Source organism: Candida tropicalis, assembly GCF_000006335.3.
Source record: "Candida tropicalis MYA-3404 genomic scaffold supercont3.5, whole genome shotgun sequence".
In the NCBI taxonomy this organism is placed as follows: Eukaryota; Fungi; Ascomycota; class Pichiomycetes; order Serinales; family Debaryomycetaceae; genus Candida; species Candida tropicalis.
Genome location: NW_003020057.1, coordinates 226,966 through 246,127, shown reverse-complemented (window position 1 = coordinate 246,127; position 19,162 = coordinate 226,966). Strand labels below are relative to the sequence as shown.

Here is a 19,162-nt window from a genome sequence, read left to right as displayed (position 1 = left end):
ATTATTTACATTCCCAGTGGTGGATCCTTCTGTCAGATATCAGAATTGTCGATCTCCTCGAATGTTTGACCGAGCACACACGACCTTTTAGGTGCAAAAAAAAAAATAAATCGTTTGGCTAACAATAATAAACAAAGAGATTTTTATGAAAAACCCCAAATATTATCATGAAACTTTCAACAAAGTGGAGATTTACAATGAAGATCATCAAATAGTATTGAACAACAAATAGAAATCTAAAAAAAAAAGACAAACACGACTTTCTTTATGTTGCAATGAGTCGCCTGAACCATTTGTATAAAACCCTTTCACTTGGACCCCCGAATTATTATTGGGAAACAAATAAAATTTGCTTGACTGTTTTTCTTTAATAACAGGCAACAAACTTTCATCATCATCATGAGATCCCATGGGTTATTACTACTATTATTCTCAGTTATAACACTTGTATCCGCTGGACATCCATATCAATATACACCATTAGATATTGCGCAATATTCTTGTGATGCTTGGATCACCAATCATAATCCAGTTTGTTTAGCACCTACAGAATGGGGTGGTCATAATTATGATTGTTATTGTAATTCAAATCCTGCATTTGCCACTATAATGGATTGTTTTATTAATGGATATGGTAATAATTCAAAGATAATTAATGAATTTGCACAAATGTGTAATATGACTTTTGATTCAATGTATATTAAATATCAACTTGCTTTGAATTTTAATTCTACTTTATTTAGAAACTTTTCCCTTGGTGGAATAGCTAAAAGATGGGGGAAATTAACTGAAGATCAACTTGTTAAAACTCCAATTTTATATAATTATAATAATGGATCATTTGGAATATATCGTGAATCATATGATGTTTTTTATCAAAATACTAATCGTTCTATCCTTTATGGTGGGATTTTATTGGCTTACTGGGTAGCTATTCTATTCTTTGCAATCATAATTAACCTCGTCTTGAAAATGTACTTGGGTTGTATGATTAATGCATTCATTGGAAATTTTATCAATGGTTATAGAAAAACTATTGGGTTACCAGCAACTTTTAGTCAATCTAAATCAAAAGAATTTCTGTTTCTTGGGGGATTTATAAGTGGATTGATTCCTTCAAGATTAGAATCTTTGATAATTACTGGATTTTTAATTATGACTACTGTTTTATCTGGTATTAATATTTATCATGTTCCTGGAAATCCTAAAGATCCAACTATTCATCAAGAATTATCAGGATTAATTGCTACAAGAACAGGTATTTTAGTTGGTTATTTAGTTCCATTATTGATTTTATTTTCTGGTAGAAATAATTTTTTGCAGTGGTTAACTGGATGGAAATTTTCCACATTTATGATGTATCATAGATGGATATCAAGAGTTGTTATTGCTTTGGTATTTACCCATGGTGTAACTTATTCCATATATGATAAAGCTAATGGCACTTATGCAAACAATATGAAAACCACCAATGTCATTTGGGGTATTGTTGCTTGTGTTTGTGGTGGGTTTATATTTTTCTTTGGAATGTTATATTTTAGAAGAAAAGCATATGAATTTTTCTACGTTAGTCATATCTTGTTGGTTATATTTTTCATTGTTGGTGCCGTTTATCATCTTAAACCATTATCATACGATGATTACTATTGGGCAGCAATTGCTGTTTGGGTATTTGATCGTGCTCTAAGATTATTAAAATTATTTTCATTTGGTATTAAAACTGCTAAACTTGAATTATTAGCTGATGAAACAATTAGAGTAACCATTCCAAAACCAAGAACTTGGAAACCAAGACCAGGTGGTCATGTATTTATCCATTTCCTTACCCCAACTCATTTTTGGCAATCACACCCATTTTCAATTGGTTTATGTCAAGAAGGTTCCATTACTCTTTATTGTAAAGTTAAAGGGGGTATTACTCTTTCCATGTATGAAAGATTATCAAACATGCCTAATAGAACTTCATCAATTAAAGTTGCTGTTGAAGGTCCATATGGTGAACACAGTCCAGGTCATAGATGTCGTAATTTGGTTTATGTTGCTGGTGGCAATGGTATTCCTGGACTTTATTCAGAATGTGTGGATCTTGATAAAAAAGCTCCAGAGAATAAGACTATTAAATTGGTTTGGGTTATTCGTAATTGGAAATCTGTTTCTTGGTTTGTTGATGAATTGAAAAGATTGCATGGTACAAGAATTCAAACTACTGTATTTGTTACTCGGCCTGATGATTTAAGTGGATTGGAATATTTTAATAAAAGAGGAGGTTCCAATAAGAAATCTCATAATCCATATGAATATGAAAAGGAATATCTTGAAAAGATTGACACAAAATCAGTTGATTTATCTATTTATTCATATCCTAATTCAATCATTGAGAATTTGCGTGCAGAATTACCTAACGTTGAATTTGTTGAAGGTAAACCATCTATGGATGCTCTTGTTGAATATGAAACTAGTGTTGCGGATATGTCAATTGCATTTATTACTTGCGGAAATCCAGCAATGGTTGATGAATTAAGACTTGCAGTTACTCAAAACTTACATAATACTAAACACAGAGTTGATTTCTTTGAACAATTGCAAGCCTGGTCGTGAGCTTATTGTACTCCTAGAGATTTTTGTGTATGTATATTGCATTGTATAAACTAATTGATTAATTTAATTTAAATACGATTATTTGTTGAGTGATTGGTTCAACTCTATTTACTTGGAAGACAGGATCCACCGGAAGTTGAAAGTTAGGTATGATTTATTTTTACATTGTTAAAACTATCTCCAGATTCAGATATGTTTACGTTCATTGTCTCTATTGCAAATTAAATGCAATATTCCGCAAGGTTTAATATGCTTTTTCTTTTCTAAAAAAAAAATTGTAGTTAGACCTGTGATACATATCCAATAATAAGTTTGATAAATGTGTAGCATCAAGTTTAATGATAATACAACCTCCTGAATTCCGTATCTCGTATGATTCAGGAGCTCATCGCAAGCGAAGGTAAATTCTAATCAAGATTTTTTTTTTTATTTTCTAAAAAAAAATGAAAAATTTTGTTACCATTTCTTTTCGTTAAGGAGGATACAAGCTACTGAAATCTGAATTGGTCTATAAGCTCAGGTTAACGCCTGATATACCACAGAATCAGTTTAATTATACAATGATAAAAAAAAAGCAATAAAAGAAAACTACACACAAGAAACCTGGTAAAGTGGTTGGGATAGAAAAGTCGATGATTTTGGCAGGAGTCAGAAGTTACAAAATTCTGAGTTAATCCTGATATTTGTAACTTTGTGATTGTAAGGAGATACAATGTTTAAAAAAGTTACATTCTTCTTAATAGCATATACGTATAATTAATTACACTAAATCGTGTATTACAATTATCGCCCTGTATATTCGGTAGGAGTTTACTTGATTAATTAATTATTTATTTTAAGCCATTTCTGTCACAATGTTTATATTTTCCAAAGCCACCTTTCCGAAATTCGGCTTTTGAAAATAGGGCATTTTGATCATAGAGCTAATAATAATAATCCCGTTAAAGGAATAGGGTGGTAGTCAACAACAACAAATTGAATCTACATGAATATTATTTCTGGAGAATTGCATCCGATGCAAAAGCTGTTTGAATATCTCTTAAGAGTATAATACCTCCTTGATGATCGTCTAATTATACTTTAAGTTTTTGATGTCAAGAAAAAAAAATATAATCAGTCTAGAATATTCACCATGGAGCCCTGTTTCATAGCTAAGCCATGTGGATCGAATGTTCAATTGGAAGGCCAATGGGGTTATTACCAAAAAAAAATAAAAAATAAAAAAGAAATCAAGAAAAGAATTTTCTTTTTTTTTCAATAGTTAAAACCAATAGATAGATGGAATGGTTTAGGTTAGAACCAAGAATCCGTAAATCTTAAATATCAAATTTGACTAGTTGTAAAGGGCATTAGCCAATGAACCTACAGGCAAGTTGTTTCTTTTTAATTTTATTATTTCAGGTCCATGCACAAAGATGAAAAAGATAATTTATATTTTTTTTCGGCCATCGTTATCTTTTTCATCAGTAGAGGTTCCTTTTTCGGAGTGGTGGTTACTATTATATTTCAACCGACAATAAGAACGCCGTTTTTTTTTAATCACCTAGTTGATTCAATTAGTCACAAATCATTTGATTTACCAGCATCCCTTTATACACTTTATTTTATTCACAATGAAACCTATCCTGTGATTAAATTAAAAAAAAAGGAAAAAGACTATATAAAAAAAACAGGGCTGATTGTTGGGTTTGTACGTCTTGCCGTTTCACCTGATTCTCTCTCTTCTCTTCTCCCTTACATCTTTCTCCCAGTTTCCCGGAATTATTTTTTTTTGTGTCAAAGCTATGCATAATCCAAAAGTAACAGACACATTGATTAGTACACTTTCTCTGTGTCAAAGACTAACCTGTTTAAACTTACTGCAACAGCAACATACATTCTTGCATAAAAACCTCCTCAAGTTCTGCCAAGAATTACATAGCGGTTGATTGACAAATCACAGAGGAGGGTTATATATTATAATATCTGTATTCAAAGTGTTGAACAAATTATTATTACTATTGTGTTGTTAATTAGTCGCTGTTTGTTGTTGAGTTGCCTCAATTCCACAATAAGAATGTGAAAATCAATCCCATTGATCATATTTGTAAGGAAATAGCATTTATACTTTCCGATAGAATCAAAATGATCCGGTTTACTTTGACGTAGTTGTAACCACTAGTAGCCCCTGTATTACTTCCATATCAACTAAATCTCTTGACTTGCCAAGTATCCCCTAGGTGGTTATCGTATTCTTGATTAATTATATTTTCTTAAAAAAAAAATGCAATTTTTCCTTGACAATTTTTGACCCCCTTAGATTTTTCCAAGAGATTAATATATGTTCACTGAATGGGCCTAATATGAAAATTTTTTCTTTTACCTCTAGTTCAATCTGCATTGTTTATTAATAAAAGAATATGGATTATTGTTTTAATTTTTACTATTATTTTTTGTTTTGTACTGGATTTAGTATGCACCAGGCGGGAGATTTATCTGTCAGACAGCCTAAAAGGTCAACCTATATGCCAAGTAAAATAGTTGACTCTCTTCAAAGGGCAATGCAAGTTACACAACACTAATTTACCTCTTATTCTTGTGTATCACCAATTTGCAGTTTCATGTTATTGTAATTGTTACTGTTTGGTATTTCTTTTTTTTTTTTTACTCTGCGGTAGTGTAACACAATGATAGTTCTTGATGGAATAGATTAGAACCAATCATAAAGTTCCTTAAAACGATCTTCACTTCCTCCTTTTCACTGCAAGTAATACTCAAAAATCACAATGACAAGCGAAGAGTTTTTCCATTGTGATATCTGATTCCCTTTCCTTTTTCTTGTCTATTTAAGCCAACTCGTATTCCCTTGGAAATATCTTTCTTTCTTTTTTTTTGCAGCTTCTACTTTCTTTCGTTCTTGTATTAATTTCCTTTAGATTCCTTGGATTATTCAAATCTTACAACTTTCATCTTATAGACATTATCATTATGAAAGTTTTAAATATTCTTGGATTGTTATTCACCCTTGTGGTTGTTGCTGAGGCTTCAGGTAAATCTCCAAAAAGTTATGATGATTTATTTATCACTATGCAATCATGTACTAGATATATTTCTAAATTCGGTACTGTTTGTAAATCTTCCAAAGGTAAAAACACTTTTAATTACAAATGTTATTGTAATGATAAACCAGGTTTTGGTACTATTTCCGATTGTTTTGTCACTGGTTATAACAATGATTCAAGTGTTATTAATAATTTTGTTAATGCTTGTAACCTGACTACTGAAGAATTCTATTCTGAATACGCTAAGATTCAAGATGAATTCACTGCTAATGGTACTGAATATGCTAAGAAGGCTAAAAAGTCAAACAGTACTTCCTCCTCATCAAACTCAACAGTTGTTTTAACTACTCCATTGCATATTAACTTTAACGAACCATTTGTTCCATATAGAAGAGCTTACAAAATGTACTACAATAACTTTAACCTTTCATTGGATTATGGTGCTATCATGTTGGGTTATTGGGCTGGTGTTATTGCTCTTGCTATGATTTTCAACTTCTTTATCAAAATGTTTCCAAAAACATATTCTAAAATCACTGGTAAAATTGTTAATTTTTTCAGAAAGAATGTTTTCTTACCAGCTACTTTTACCAAAAAGAAATCTCAAGAATTTACTTTAGGTTTTGGTGGATTTTTCGATGGTTTAATTCCAAGTAGAATTGAAACTATTGTCATTATTGTTTTTGTTTTACTTACTGGATTTTTGAATGCTTTACATATTCATCATGTTGAAGGAAATCCACAATATTCTACTAAGAATGCTGAATTGGGTCATTTTATTGCCGATAGAACTGGTATTACTGTCAGTTATTTAATCCCATTATTAATTTTATTTGGTGGTCGTAATAACATCTTACAATGGTTAACTGGTTGGGATTTTGCTACTTTTATCATGTATCATAGATGGATTTCCCGTATTTCAGTTCTTTTGGTTATTGTTCACGCTATTGCCTTTTCTGTTTCTGATAAAGCTACTGGTAAGTATGCCAAACGTATGAAGAGTGAATTCATGATTTGGGGTACTGTTGCAACCATTTGTGGTGGATTTATTTTATTCCAAGCTATGTTATTTTTCAGAAGAAAATGTTATGAAGTTTTCTTTTTAATTCATATTGTTCTTGCTACTTTCTTTGTTGTTGGTGGATTTTTCCATCTTGATAGAATGGGTTATGGTGATTTCATGTGGTCTGCAATTGCTGTTTGGGTATTTGATAGAGTTGTTCGTATTGGTAGAATTTTATTCTTTGGTGCTCCAAAAGCTGAAGTTACTATTAAAGGTGATGAAACTTTAAAAGTTATTGTTCCAAAACCAAGATATTGGAAATCCATTCCAGGTGGCCATTGTTTTATCCATTTTGTCAAACCAACTTTATTCTGGCAATCACATCCATTTACTTTTACTGCTACTGAAGAAGATGATAAAATTGTCTTGTATGCTAAAATTAAAACTGGTATTACTAAACAAATTGCTAAAAGCTTATACAATACTCCAGGTCAAACAGGTACTGTTAGAGTTTTAGTTGAAGGTCCATATGGTGAACCAAGTGGTGCTGGACGTACTTGTGATAATTTAGTTTATGTTGCTGGTGGTAATGGTATTCCAGGTATTTATTCCGAATGTGTTGATGTTGCTAAGAAAGCCAAGAATCAATCTATTAAATTAGTTTGGGTTGTTAGAAATTGGAAATCTCTTACATGGTTCAAAGAAGAATTGGAATACTTGAAAAAGACTTCAATTATTACAACCATTTATGTTACTCAACCTCAAGATGCTACTGGTTTAGAATGTTTCAGCAGCAATAATGGTAACGACAGCTCCATTGAAAAGAATGAAGATTACGATGAAAAGAATTCTGTCAATACTTCTTCTGAATCCATCATTTCAAGCATTAAAGAAACTTTCTCCAATATTGAATTTATTGAAGGTCGTCCAAATATTGAAGAACAAGTCAAAAAAGATATTCAAGAAACTAATGGTGCAATTGGTTTTATTACTTGTGGTCATCCAGCTATGGTTGATGAAGTTAGATATTTCGTTAAAGAAAACTTGGATGCTTCAAAATACAAGGTTGAATTCCATGAACAATTACAAACCTGGGCTTAGAGAGATATCGTTATTCTCTACTGCATTAATTCTATCCTTTGTTAGATATATATATATATGCTTGTTTTCTAGTAATTATTTATAGTACAAATTATACAGTGTGTTTAATTAAAATTTCTTCATGTATTTTTTTTTTGTCTTTTTTTCTTTACTCTTTTCTATCTTACATTTCTATTTACTCGTCATCGCTATCTTCGTAAGTTGGGATATCATCAAGCATTGGTTGTTGTGGTTGCTGTGGTTGCTGTTGTTGTTTATGATGATTCAGTTGTCCATGGTGTCCATTAGAATTTGTTCTTTGTCTTTTGGCTGCTGGTTCTTCACCATACGGTATGGAGTTTCGTGATGGATGGTTATGTGCCTGTTGTTGTTGTTGTTGTTGTTGTTGTTGTTGTTGCTGCTGTGATTGAGGCGGTGGCGCCATACCATTATGTTTCATTCTTCTTTCCATTTCACGTTTCTTCCATGCTTTTGATATTATAGGACATGATTCAATAACCTCTTTTTCTTTAACACCATCTTTAATGGAAACCAAAATCTTCTCTACCACACTTATATGATTACCATTACTCTTATCATTTCTAAATCTCAACATTTCCCAAAATCCTTTCTTTGTAGGTGATTGACGACATTCAGCAATTCTACCTTGTAATGGTTCTTCTAACGCCTTTAATCTTTCCCAATCTTCATCTGAAAGATCTAGCTTGGCAAAATCAGTGTGTACGTTACTTCCTTGCCATACTCTTAATTTGATCATATTTGGTTTGGCATCATAATCTAAATAGGTACTTGAGGGATCTCTTTCATCTAAATCAGGATCTTGAACTTCATTGAATACAAATTCTACTTGGAAATCAACAGTATTTTCTTCAGCAGGTTTCCATTTCAATAAAGTTTGATCAGTGCCAAACACATAGGGTGTTTCAGCACATGTATAAATTAATCCATCTGAAGCATGGAATAATTGGTCCATTTTACTTAAAACGTCATCTGCATGATAGGATGTCAACATGGTCTTGAACCCCACTTTAAATGGGAAATCTGGGGTATTAACAACTTCGGGATAGTTTCTTTTAAAATTATCAAATGGTTTCATGACATTTTCAGTGATATAACCCAACCTTTTGGGTAATGGTCTGTCAACTATACATTTACCATTGATTGCTAATGCATCAAATATAACATATCTCAAAACTGGTTCACTAACATTTCTATTTTCTAAAACCAATTCGCCATCTAATAAAGTACCATGGTGATAACTTGGTTTTTCTAGGGTTTCATGAGTAGTCAATGGAAAATGAATATTTGGAATGAAATAAAAATCATTTTCTCGAGTAACTAAAAAGACACCTTCACCCTTTTCTGCATCATTAATCAAAAAAAGTAAAGCTCTTAAACCATCGGTTTTTTCACAAACAAAATAATCTTTTTGTAATAACGTTTCTTCTAAATGTCTTCTTTCAAATGAAACTGGTTGTGATCCTGGAAATGATGTACTTCTTCTACCTAATAATTCTGCAATCATTAATCTCAATTCCTGTGCATCTTCTTGGTCTAATCTATTACCTGGTATCACAGGAATCTCTCTGTCCTCTAGTTCAATCATATCAAGTGCACTGCAGTCAATGGGTCAGCTCAAAACAATGTGTAAACAGTGGTTCTAAATAAATTTTTTGGGGGAGAAATAGGAGGTTGGGTCAAAGTTGTTTATTTATTGTTTGTGTTCATCTGAAATATTTTTTTTCTTCTTCTTTGAACTCTGAGGTTTTTTTTTCTCTTGTTTTGTTTCTGGCGTCCAACAGACAACCAACCCACGAAGAAGAAGAAGGAAAAAAAAACTTTCATCAAAACTATGTGGCTGCCATCTTTCAGTCGTGTTGCCAAAATCGAAAAAAAAAAAAAGAAAAAGAGAGAATTAGCAACAGTTATTATCACCAAATGAGATTAACATCACAACAAATCAATGATGCTCGTATAATATTAAACCCAGAAGGTAGATTAACCATTCTACTAAGAGATCTAGGAATAACTGAGGTCGGCAATTTAAGTATTACAAAAGATCAATATGAAGTGATTGATTTATCAAATAATGAGTTGATCAAACTTAGCAACATCCCATCTAGGTTCAAGAAACTTGAAGTGCTTCTATTATCTAATAACAACATTCTGTATATAGATGAAAATACTTTCCCACTGGATAATCAAATCAAATCCATCACTTTATACAATAATAATATTTACAAATTCCAACCCCTTTTCAAGGACAAATTCCCTAAACTTGAAACTTTGGTGTTGACAGGTAATCCTATAACTGAGTTAGAGAACTATAGATTGTTTGTCATCTGGTTGATACCATCATTAAAAGTGTTGGATTTCAAGAAAATCAAACAAGCTGAGAGAGTACAGGCCGAAGAATTATTTGGCACTGACCATGCGGTATTTAACAATGAAGCATCAAAGTTGTTGAATGCCACCGGAGTTACCACCAATACCACTAATATATCAGACAGACAGGTTGACAATGTGGTTAAGAAATTGACTGAAAAAGAAAAACAAGAATTGTTGAATAAATTAGAAATAGCTACCAGTATTGAAGAAATTGAAAAAATAGAAAATGCATTAAAGAACGGGATTGTATAAAAAAAAAAATCAAAACCGGCATTATCATTGTTTGGATGAATAGATATTGTTTAGACGGTTGAATACGATAGAAATTGTTGAAACAGAAACAAACCAAAATAAAAAGAATAAGAGTAAGTTTCTTTTGTCAATCTTTTTCGTTGTAAAGCTGTATTATTTACTATATATTACTATGTCTATAATTCCATATGATTTCACACATGTTACAGATACACATTTGAATATGTTTGCTTAAGAGAAAAAAAATTTTCTTACTCTGTGTCACTCTGTGTGTGTCACTCTTACGCTCACGCTCGCATACTCTGTCGGTCACTGTCTCTCATATAGAGTATTTTTTTATTTCTGACTGTCTCTCCTTTCATAAGATTCTTTGATTTTTTGTTTTTTTTCTTTTGCTAATATCAGTTACATTCATTTCTTACAACCACTTTATATTTCACACAACAACCTTTTCAGTGGACACTGATTGACCTATCATTCACTATCAGGATACTATCCACTAGTCCACTAATACATCACATTATTAAAAACACCCGAAATCCCATTTGTTTTAGCTGTTTTTTTGGCTTGCATAAATTGAAATATTTCTTCTTTTAATTTTTCTTAGATTTTTTTTTCCCTATTAATAGACTCAAAATTTTCAGACAACCAAATATCTCCCATAAAACCATAAGGGAAAATTTTTTTTAATATTGATATTATTTTCCCAATTTTTTTTTTGTCATATATCTAGTTTTTGAAATACAGTTGATAGTATAGAAGTCATGTCTGAAACTACTGCTAGACCAAGAAGAAAGGCCACTATCAATAAAACTTATAATGATTCCATTGATTTAAATAGCCTAGAATATGATTCGCTGAATTCTATATCCGCTAGTACTTCTGTAAATCTGACTACTTCCAATACAAGGAAGAGAACCAACAATTCCAATAATACTAATGGTAGCAATAAAAAATCATCACATAAACATGACGACAATCATTCACCTAGCAATGGTGCTTCCACACCGAATAAAGTGCCGAATAATTGGCAACCACCCCCAAAACCAGAGGATTTTTTTTCGTTTAGATTGAACCTTACTGATGCTTATATCGATTTAACAATACAGACATTATATTGTCCTAATCAGTTTCCATCTACAAACACCAACGGAAGCAGTAGCAGCAGTAGTAGTAGACGAAAATCAAAACAGCCAATATTCAGTCTTGCCAAAGGTCAGTATATTTACATGATTAGTGAACCTCCTGGTGAGCCTTATTATATTGGTAGGATTATGGGATTTAAACACAAGAATAGTAATCAGAAGAATGTATCCGTTGCTGAAACTGGTGAAATTGTTGATGCCAAGGAGTATACATTTGAAATTCAGTGGTTCTATAGACCTAGAGATATATCTAAAATCACAAATGATTCACGATTACTATTTGCATCGATGCATACAGACACTTGTCCAATTAGCTCGTTCCGAGGATTAGTTGAAGTTAGACATAAACAGGATATTGAAGACCAGTTTAGTAAAGAACAATTAAAAGAAACCAAACGTGGATCCAAGAAATCCGTGTCACCAAGTGCTTCTTCTGCCCTTGAATCTTATATTCAAAAGCCAAACCATTTTTACTTTGATAAATTGTTTGATCGTTACATGATTAAATTTTATGATGTCTTGCTGACAGCAAATTTGTTGCAGTACGCAGAGATTGAAAATTCCAAGAGTCGAAATTTTTTAATTGCTTTAAATAAAAGATTTGAATTTATTTTCGTTGAGAGTCAACGAACAAAATCATTATTGAATTCTTTTAGTTCCAATTCCTGCAGTTGTGAAATATGTGGTCAGTGGTGTGATAACCCAGATTCTATTAGTTGTGGGGAATGTGAGAAATATTACCATATGTATTGTTTGGATCCACCGTTGCTAAAGAAACCCAGTCGTGGGTTTTCGTGGGCTTGTGCAACTTGTACGAAGAAACACGAACTACAGTATCATCAAAAGAAGCTTGTCATGTTGTCTGACAATAAGTCATCCAACCAAGATCAACTAGCCAGTGAGTTGAGTGTATTGAGTTCATTGGAAGCTGAACTTAGTCGTGAACCAACACCTGCGTCACGTGAAGCATCTGTCACTAGCAGTTCAACTTTACCTAAATATGAGAATCTTGCTATTGAATTCTTGCGCAAAGACAAGGATACTACATTTAAGCAGAGAAGAATCAAAGAAGAATGGTGTATGAGATATTTGGGACAATATGCAAGGTTAGAAGATGGGGTTGATGTTGATGATCGATCTCCTTATCCAAGAGCATCCACAAGAATAGGAGCCAAACATCAAGCTGTATATATTCCTGAATGTGACGGGCATCCTATTGTTTATTATGATGTCGAGAAACCACAAAAGAAGAAAACAAATGGAGGTAGCCAAAATAGCAAAAGACCAAGATCAAAAAATGTTCCTGAAGAAATTGTTGAAGAGCCAGTTAAATTGGTTGTTCCCGAGGAATATAAAGATGTTGATCCAAAAGAGTACCCATCTTGGTTACAACCTCGACCTAAGGGGTATATTGAACGTGGTGTTGATGATGGAGAAGGTGAAACGTGTACTTTGTTGTGGAAAACACGAGATGAGGATCGTGAAGATGATTTTAGTAAACTAGATGCATATGTTGCTAGATGTGGCCCAATTGCTGAAAGACTAGGTATGTCACCTAACTCGCCAAATTTCATGGATTCTATATTGTTGTCATATATGAAGAATAATGGAGATGTGGAATTGGCATTCAAAGAAGCACAAAAATTGGATAAAAAGAAACTTAAAGAGCCAGTATTTAACAAAGAAGAAATCAAACGATTTGAAAATGGTGTACGTGCATTTGGTAGTGAATTGTATCCTGTTTATAAGAAAGTCAAGACACAACCATCGGCAATGGTGGTTAGATTCTACTATTTATGGAAGAAGACACCTAATGGACGTGAAATTTGGGGTAATTACGAAGGAAGAATACAGAAAAAGGTTCAAAATATCGTCAAAGATGAACAAAAAGCTGTGAAACAACAGCTAGATGATTTGGCAAACCCAGAGGATGATTCTTCTTACGAAAGTTCCAAAATTGAACCACAGAAATCATTTCTTTGTAAGCATTGTCATACTGATACGTCAACTCAATGGTATAGAATCACGGGTCATGATGCCAAGAAGGTGAATCCTGATAATAAAGTAATAGCATTGTGTTTTAGATGTGCTAGGTTATGGAGAAGATATGCAGTTGTTTGGGAAGATCCAACTCAGATTTCTAAAAAATCATCAAACGGTAAAGGGAATACTTGGAAAAAGAAAGTTGAACCTGAATTGGCTGCGGATGCAACTGCAATTCTTGACTATGCGCAAAATGTTCAGAATCTACCAACACCACCAGCAGTAGTTCCTGTTCCAGCAGCTGTGACTAACACAAAGGCTTCTACGACAACACCTCCAAATATATCCACAACCACAACAACGACAAAGTCAGAACAAACTGCCTCAACCCAACCAGCTGTTACAGAAATTAAACAAGAATCAAAAAAGAGATCACTGCCTCTGTCTTCCACTCCATCCAAGAAGAGAGCAAGAGTTAAAGAAGAAAAAACTGAAACTCCAAAACCTGTTACACCTGCTCCAGTTGTCACTAATAATTCCAGCACGACTGTTGTTGACAAGTTAGCTAATGAAGAATTGAAACAGCATTTATTCAACAAGAACTATAAGCAACCAGAAGTTAAAAAGTTGGTTAAGAAACTTCCATTGGCAAAAGCTAAGACATATATTACTGATTTGATTGAAAATTTCCGTATGAGACAATTAACTGATGTTCAAGCACATTTGTCAACTATTCAGATACCAGTATCATCAATTGATTTACCATTTGAACCTTCTGAACGTAACTGCTGTGTTTGCCGAGAACATGATAATAGTACTAAACATTCTTCTTTGTTGGAGATGTTGATTTGTTCATCGTGTGGGGTGAATGTTCATGCTTCATGTGCCGGTATCTCTATTGCAAATATTGATAAATTAAAAAGTCCTGTTAAAGAATGGTTATGTGAACCATGTACTAATGATATGAGACCGGTAAATTCTGCTATATATTCATGTTGTTGCTGTCTAGCAAATGAAGCCAATTATGAATTGTCTATTTTAGGTTCACCATTTGTTAGACCAGATTATTTGAAGCATATTGATAATGGGAGATGGTGTCATTTATTATGTGCTGTGTTTAATGGTGAATTTGTTGAATTCCATCAGCCAAGAGGTAAAAATAGTAACAAGAATATCATAAACACTGTGGCGATTACTAACGTGGATAAGGTGTTTTTGAATAATTATCGTCATGCTTGTGAGATTTGTAATTGCAAAAATGGGGCAATTATTAAATGTGAATTATGTGATGATAAAGATCATTTTTATCATATTACATGTGCACAAGATACACCAAATTTTAAATTGGGATTTAAATTAGTTGAGTCCAAGGATAAATTGGTTAAAGTTGATGGACATAGTGGTAAATTGAAAGCTATTTTGGTTTGTCCTAAACATGATCAATCTAAAGAGACGATATTAAATATGAGAACATTGGGTAAAAGAGTAACTTCGAAATCCAATGCATCGGATAATGAAGAAAAGCCATTAATGCAATTGTTTTTAGAAGATTTACTTAAGAATAAAACAGCTAAACTATCAGGACAAATGAAACTGATGAATTATATTGAAAATTTCAAGCAATTTTATCAGTTAAAAGATGATGCTATAGATTCATCAAAGAGAAAGGAACATACTTGTTGTAAATGTCAAACTGAAACCTCGCCAATTTGGTGGCCACAAGATGAATCAGGAGATAAAGTGTTGTGTCAATCATGTTATCATGGAGGTACATCTGACAAGATGGAGATTGTTAATGACGATGATTCCAGTGTGAATAAACCATTGAATGGAGAAAACTATGGAATTGAAAATGAATTGGATAAATTAGAATCAATTTATAAATCAAATATAATTGAGTATAAAGAAGAAGTTGTTGAACCAAAACCAATTGAACCAACCATTGAAAATATAAGTAGATCAAAAATATCCTTAGGTGATATTCTCAGTTAAAAGAAAACAAAAAATATAAAAGATATAAATTGTATATATTATGAAACAATAAACAACACAGTTGGAAAAAAAAAAGATATGCGAATCAGATATTAAAAGATAGAACACACACACATACACGTAAGAATTGAATAATTAAATATAATTTGATAAGCACGTCATTTCTTTCTTCGACTGAATATAGAATTAGCATCAGAAAATAAAGAAATCAAATCAGAATTATTCTTGCTGACATTATTGTTATCTTTATTATTGTTCTCCTTATTATGAACAATTGAACTATTATGACTAATTGGACTTGATGGTGATTGGTCATTTTTTCTTTTAGTACTAAATATAGAACTTGCATCAGAATATAAAGTTCTCAGATCATCTACTAATTCATCGTCATCGTCATTGTCATCATCATATTGTTCTTGTTCTTGATCTTGATCATGTTGTTGTTGTTGTTGTTGTTGTTGTTGTTGTTGTTGTTGTTGTTGTTGTTGTTGTTGTGGATGGTTTTCTTGATAAATTTGATCATTTAAATTATCATATTGAGAGTCGATATAATAATAATAATCATTATATTGTTTTTCATTAGTTAAATTCAAACTTTTATACCCTTTAGTTTTCAATCTAGACTGATGATGAATATTATTCTTTTGATGAAGATTTTTTTTAGAATTATTTGAAATTATTTCATTTAATTGAATATTACTTTCATAATTAAATGAACAATTCAATGTTTTTATAGTATTATTAGATATGGTTGAATTTATACTTTTCAAATCTTCATCATATTTATCATCTATATTATCATGTTGATTGATTTCTATTGGTGGTGATGGAGATGATTTCTTTCTTTTTAAAATACTTGGTATTCTTTTTAATGAATTTGATTTTGATGACGACGATGATGATATAATTGAAGCAGATGATGATGAAGATAAATTCAAACTTCTTCTTGATGAATTATTAGATGATGAAATTGAACCAAACTTGTTAATTTCTTCATCTTTTGAACAAGAATATGATGTTGATGATGATGATGAATTCTTCTTCTTGTTGTTGTGTTGTTTTTTCAATTTTTGTTGGGCTTGATATGAAACTGGAGGTATTAAATAGAAATTCATCACGGCATATATATTCATAATATAATCAACAAAAAACCAACTTTCTTTTAATTATTCGTTTTCCTACAAAAAAAATGGAAATTTAAACTCTTATTTATAATTGTTCAAGTATTGCCAAAAAAAAAAGAATGCATATTGTTGATGTAGGACGACAACGTAGTATGAATAATATTCTAATGAATGTTAATTCAGTTGATTATACATTTCTCTAAAGTTATTTTCTAGTTATTATTATAAGGTGTTTATTTGCAGCTTATACAGATATGTACAAGTTTAAGAAATTATACATTCATTTTTTTGAACAACTAAAATAATTCATGCAAATTCAATTACTTCCAATGAGAATTCAACCCTTTTTTTGAATTGGATATAATTCAGGAATATTATTGTGGGGATTAAGTGATCTCATTACATTCACCATACCATACCATATCATATGTATTTACACACGGTAGACTATAACCCATATGTTTATTCTGTATTATGTTGGTTTCTTTATAGACCCTTCACCCTCCTGTGAAGTCTTTACCGTTAATCCTGGTGGATATGATAAACAGTAACAAAGCACAGTTCCTGATTGACGCAAAATATAAACAACAACAATAATAACAACATCACCCCCCACCACTTGTCTTAGTTTGAATAAAATATTTTTTTAAGAATGTAATACAAACGCCATACATTTATTCTCCAATAGAACCTTGTGTGTTCTCCATGGATAAACTCAACAATTGATAAAACCAAAAAACTCATATTACCAACAAGGCGTAGAGGTAACATTTATCTAAGTATATGATACGTCACTTCTATACTACCCCTATACAAACTAATGATGTTTACAAGTTCTGTGTGATGTGGTAACTCTTTACATAGGTTTATCCTCTAATCTTCTTCTATGCTCGATTCAGATTTACAAGGCACCTCTTAAATGTAAACTACGAAAAACGGTAACTAATAATATAGAACAATCTAATTAATGTTCTGGACCTTTTCTTTACTTTTCTTTCAACTAAACTATTGTTGTAATTTAGTGAATAAGATTTTCAGTTTTAATTTTGTATTTTAATTTGCGTTCTTAAATGAAACATGAGGTGAACTTGTACGTGTGTAGAAATATGGGTGAACCAGAATAAAGAATTGTTTTTATTTTGTTTGAGCCACGGTTTCGTTTAACTTTTATGTAAGGAGATGACGTATCAAACAATTTACATTTGACCAACTTTAAAACCATCAAAATACAAAAAGTACAATAAGATAATCCATAACACTCAACATTGTGGAACTGTAATTAATTTTGCAGCTTTTTTTTTGTTGTTGTTGAAAATTTAGGGTGGGTCGTGTCTCGTGGGACAAGAAATTGGATTAGCATTGAAAAAAAATGTTTGCGGGAATATTTACTTTCTTTTAGTTTAGATGAATTTGCTTGTTGTTAATAATAATGATTATACTTGGAGAATTTTAATGTGTTTGTCTGCTATTTTTCATGTAATTAAGATCGTTATTACATAAATCGTGGCATTGTTGGTTCACGTGTATTCATCAGATGTAAAACGAAAAAAAAAAAAAGAAAAGTAATGCATGGCTGGATTGAATTGGAATTAGCTGACGTATCAACAAAGTTGACTTGGATTTAATTACATTTCTTCTATCTCTGTTGAGCTAATACATTTATTCAAGTTGTTTAATCACAAATGGTCAATGTAGATTTAAAAGATATGTGTTTCAACACTTACAACCAAGTAATACCTTCTACTATTGTTCATTGTTCTTTTAAAAAATAGTTGATCCTTGTGGCATTTTATATGTCCCTCGAGGGATATATGACAGGGAACTGAAAATCTTTCACGATTTACAACCAAGAATAGTAAATATGAACATGAACCCTATTTGGTGGATCCAACTTATTTGAACGTATACAAATTTGTCTTCGTAGTTAAGGGTAGGTCCCTTCCGAAATCACTAGATTCTATAAAGTACCTTTGATGTTCTATTATTTAATGTTTTGTTCCTGATGTATGTACTTCGCCATACGTATAGCTTTTTTTTTTTGTACTGCGTAATTGTTTCTTTTTTAGTTCTGCATTTACAGTACTTGGTCGGCATTGTTCCTTCGTACTCCGGGTGAACGAGATTCGTTCAGGCGGAGAGCTAGATGCCAGCGGTTAATGAAATCCACTTTAGAGAATATTATAGCACCACTCAAACATGGCTCCAATACACGCAAATTCTAAAGAAACTAATCACTCATATATATACTTCCACCTCCCCTGAGTGGCTTATTTTTTGTATTGGTATCTTTGGAGCTGGATAATTTATAGTAAATGATAAATACTATAAAATGTCACTAGCATCGTAAAAACGGTCTATTCTTAATTGTTTCTTGGCTAGTAATCGACAACCAATTGACATATTGAATTCATGTTGGGTAATTATATCCTTTGGTCCTGTTATTTGTCAGAAATGGTAAACAAGAAACGAACAAATCAGCCAATCACAATTATCACAGATAAGAAACTAACCAGCGATAAAGTACACACATACACG

General features: G+C 31.9%; 7 protein-coding genes across 7 annotated transcripts; 5 read left to right on the top strand and 2 right to left on the bottom strand. All coding sequences in view use genetic code 12, as the record gives it.

Annotated features, from left to right (window-relative positions):
* Positions 1-399: 399 nt before the first annotated feature.
* FRE3 (Fre3p) lies at positions 400-2,598 on the top strand (the record flags this gene model as incomplete). Its single annotated transcript, XM_002549496.1, has 1 exon — positions 400-2,598. The coding sequence occupies one exon, from the start codon at positions 400-402 to the stop codon at positions 2,596-2,598; it is 2,199 nt and encodes a 732-aa protein (XP_002549542.1).
* A 1,405-nt stretch (positions 2,599-4,003) lies between these two features.
* Positions 4,004-4,390, top strand: CTRG_03838 (uncharacterized protein; the record flags this gene model as incomplete). Its single annotated transcript, XM_002549495.1, has 1 exon — positions 4,004-4,390. One exon carries the CDS (start codon positions 4,004-4,006, stop codon positions 4,388-4,390), a length of 387 nt encoding a protein of 128 aa, XP_002549541.1.
* Positions 4,391-5,565: 1,175 nt separating this feature from the next.
* CTRG_03837 (uncharacterized protein) lies at positions 5,566-7,743 on the top strand (the record flags this gene model as incomplete). The annotated part of the gene is made up of 1 exon (XM_002549494.1): positions 5,566-7,743. The coding sequence occupies one exon, from the start codon at positions 5,566-5,568 to the stop codon at positions 7,741-7,743; it is 2,178 nt and encodes a 725-aa protein (XP_002549540.1).
* Positions 7,744-7,918: 175 nt separating this feature from the next.
* CGT1 (mRNA guanylyltransferase) lies at positions 7,919-9,349 on the bottom strand (the record flags this gene model as incomplete). Its single annotated transcript, XM_002549493.1, has 1 exon — positions 7,919-9,349. The coding sequence occupies one exon, from the start codon at positions 9,347-9,349 to the stop codon at positions 7,919-7,921; it is 1,431 nt and encodes a 476-aa protein (XP_002549539.1).
* A 332-nt stretch (positions 9,350-9,681) lies between these two features.
* LEA1 (U2 snRNP complex subunit) lies at positions 9,682-10,383 on the top strand (the record flags this gene model as incomplete). The annotated part of the gene is made up of 1 exon (XM_002549492.1): positions 9,682-10,383. The coding sequence occupies one exon, from the start codon at positions 9,682-9,684 to the stop codon at positions 10,381-10,383; it is 702 nt and encodes a 233-aa protein (XP_002549538.1).
* Positions 10,384-11,147: 764 nt separating this feature from the next.
* On the top strand, positions 11,148-15,503 carry CTRG_03834 (DNA-binding E3 ubiquitin-protein ligase; the record flags this gene model as incomplete). The annotated part of the gene is made up of 1 exon (XM_002549491.1): positions 11,148-15,503. The coding sequence occupies one exon, from the start codon at positions 11,148-11,150 to the stop codon at positions 15,501-15,503; it is 4,356 nt and encodes a 1,451-aa protein (XP_002549537.1).
* Positions 15,504-15,661: 158 nt separating this feature from the next.
* Positions 15,662-16,636, bottom strand: CTRG_03833 (uncharacterized protein; the record flags this gene model as incomplete). Its single annotated transcript, XM_002549490.1, has 1 exon — positions 15,662-16,636. The coding sequence occupies one exon, from the start codon at positions 16,634-16,636 to the stop codon at positions 15,662-15,664; it is 975 nt and encodes a 324-aa protein (XP_002549536.1).
* Between the last annotated feature and the right edge of the window lie 2,526 nt (positions 16,637-19,162).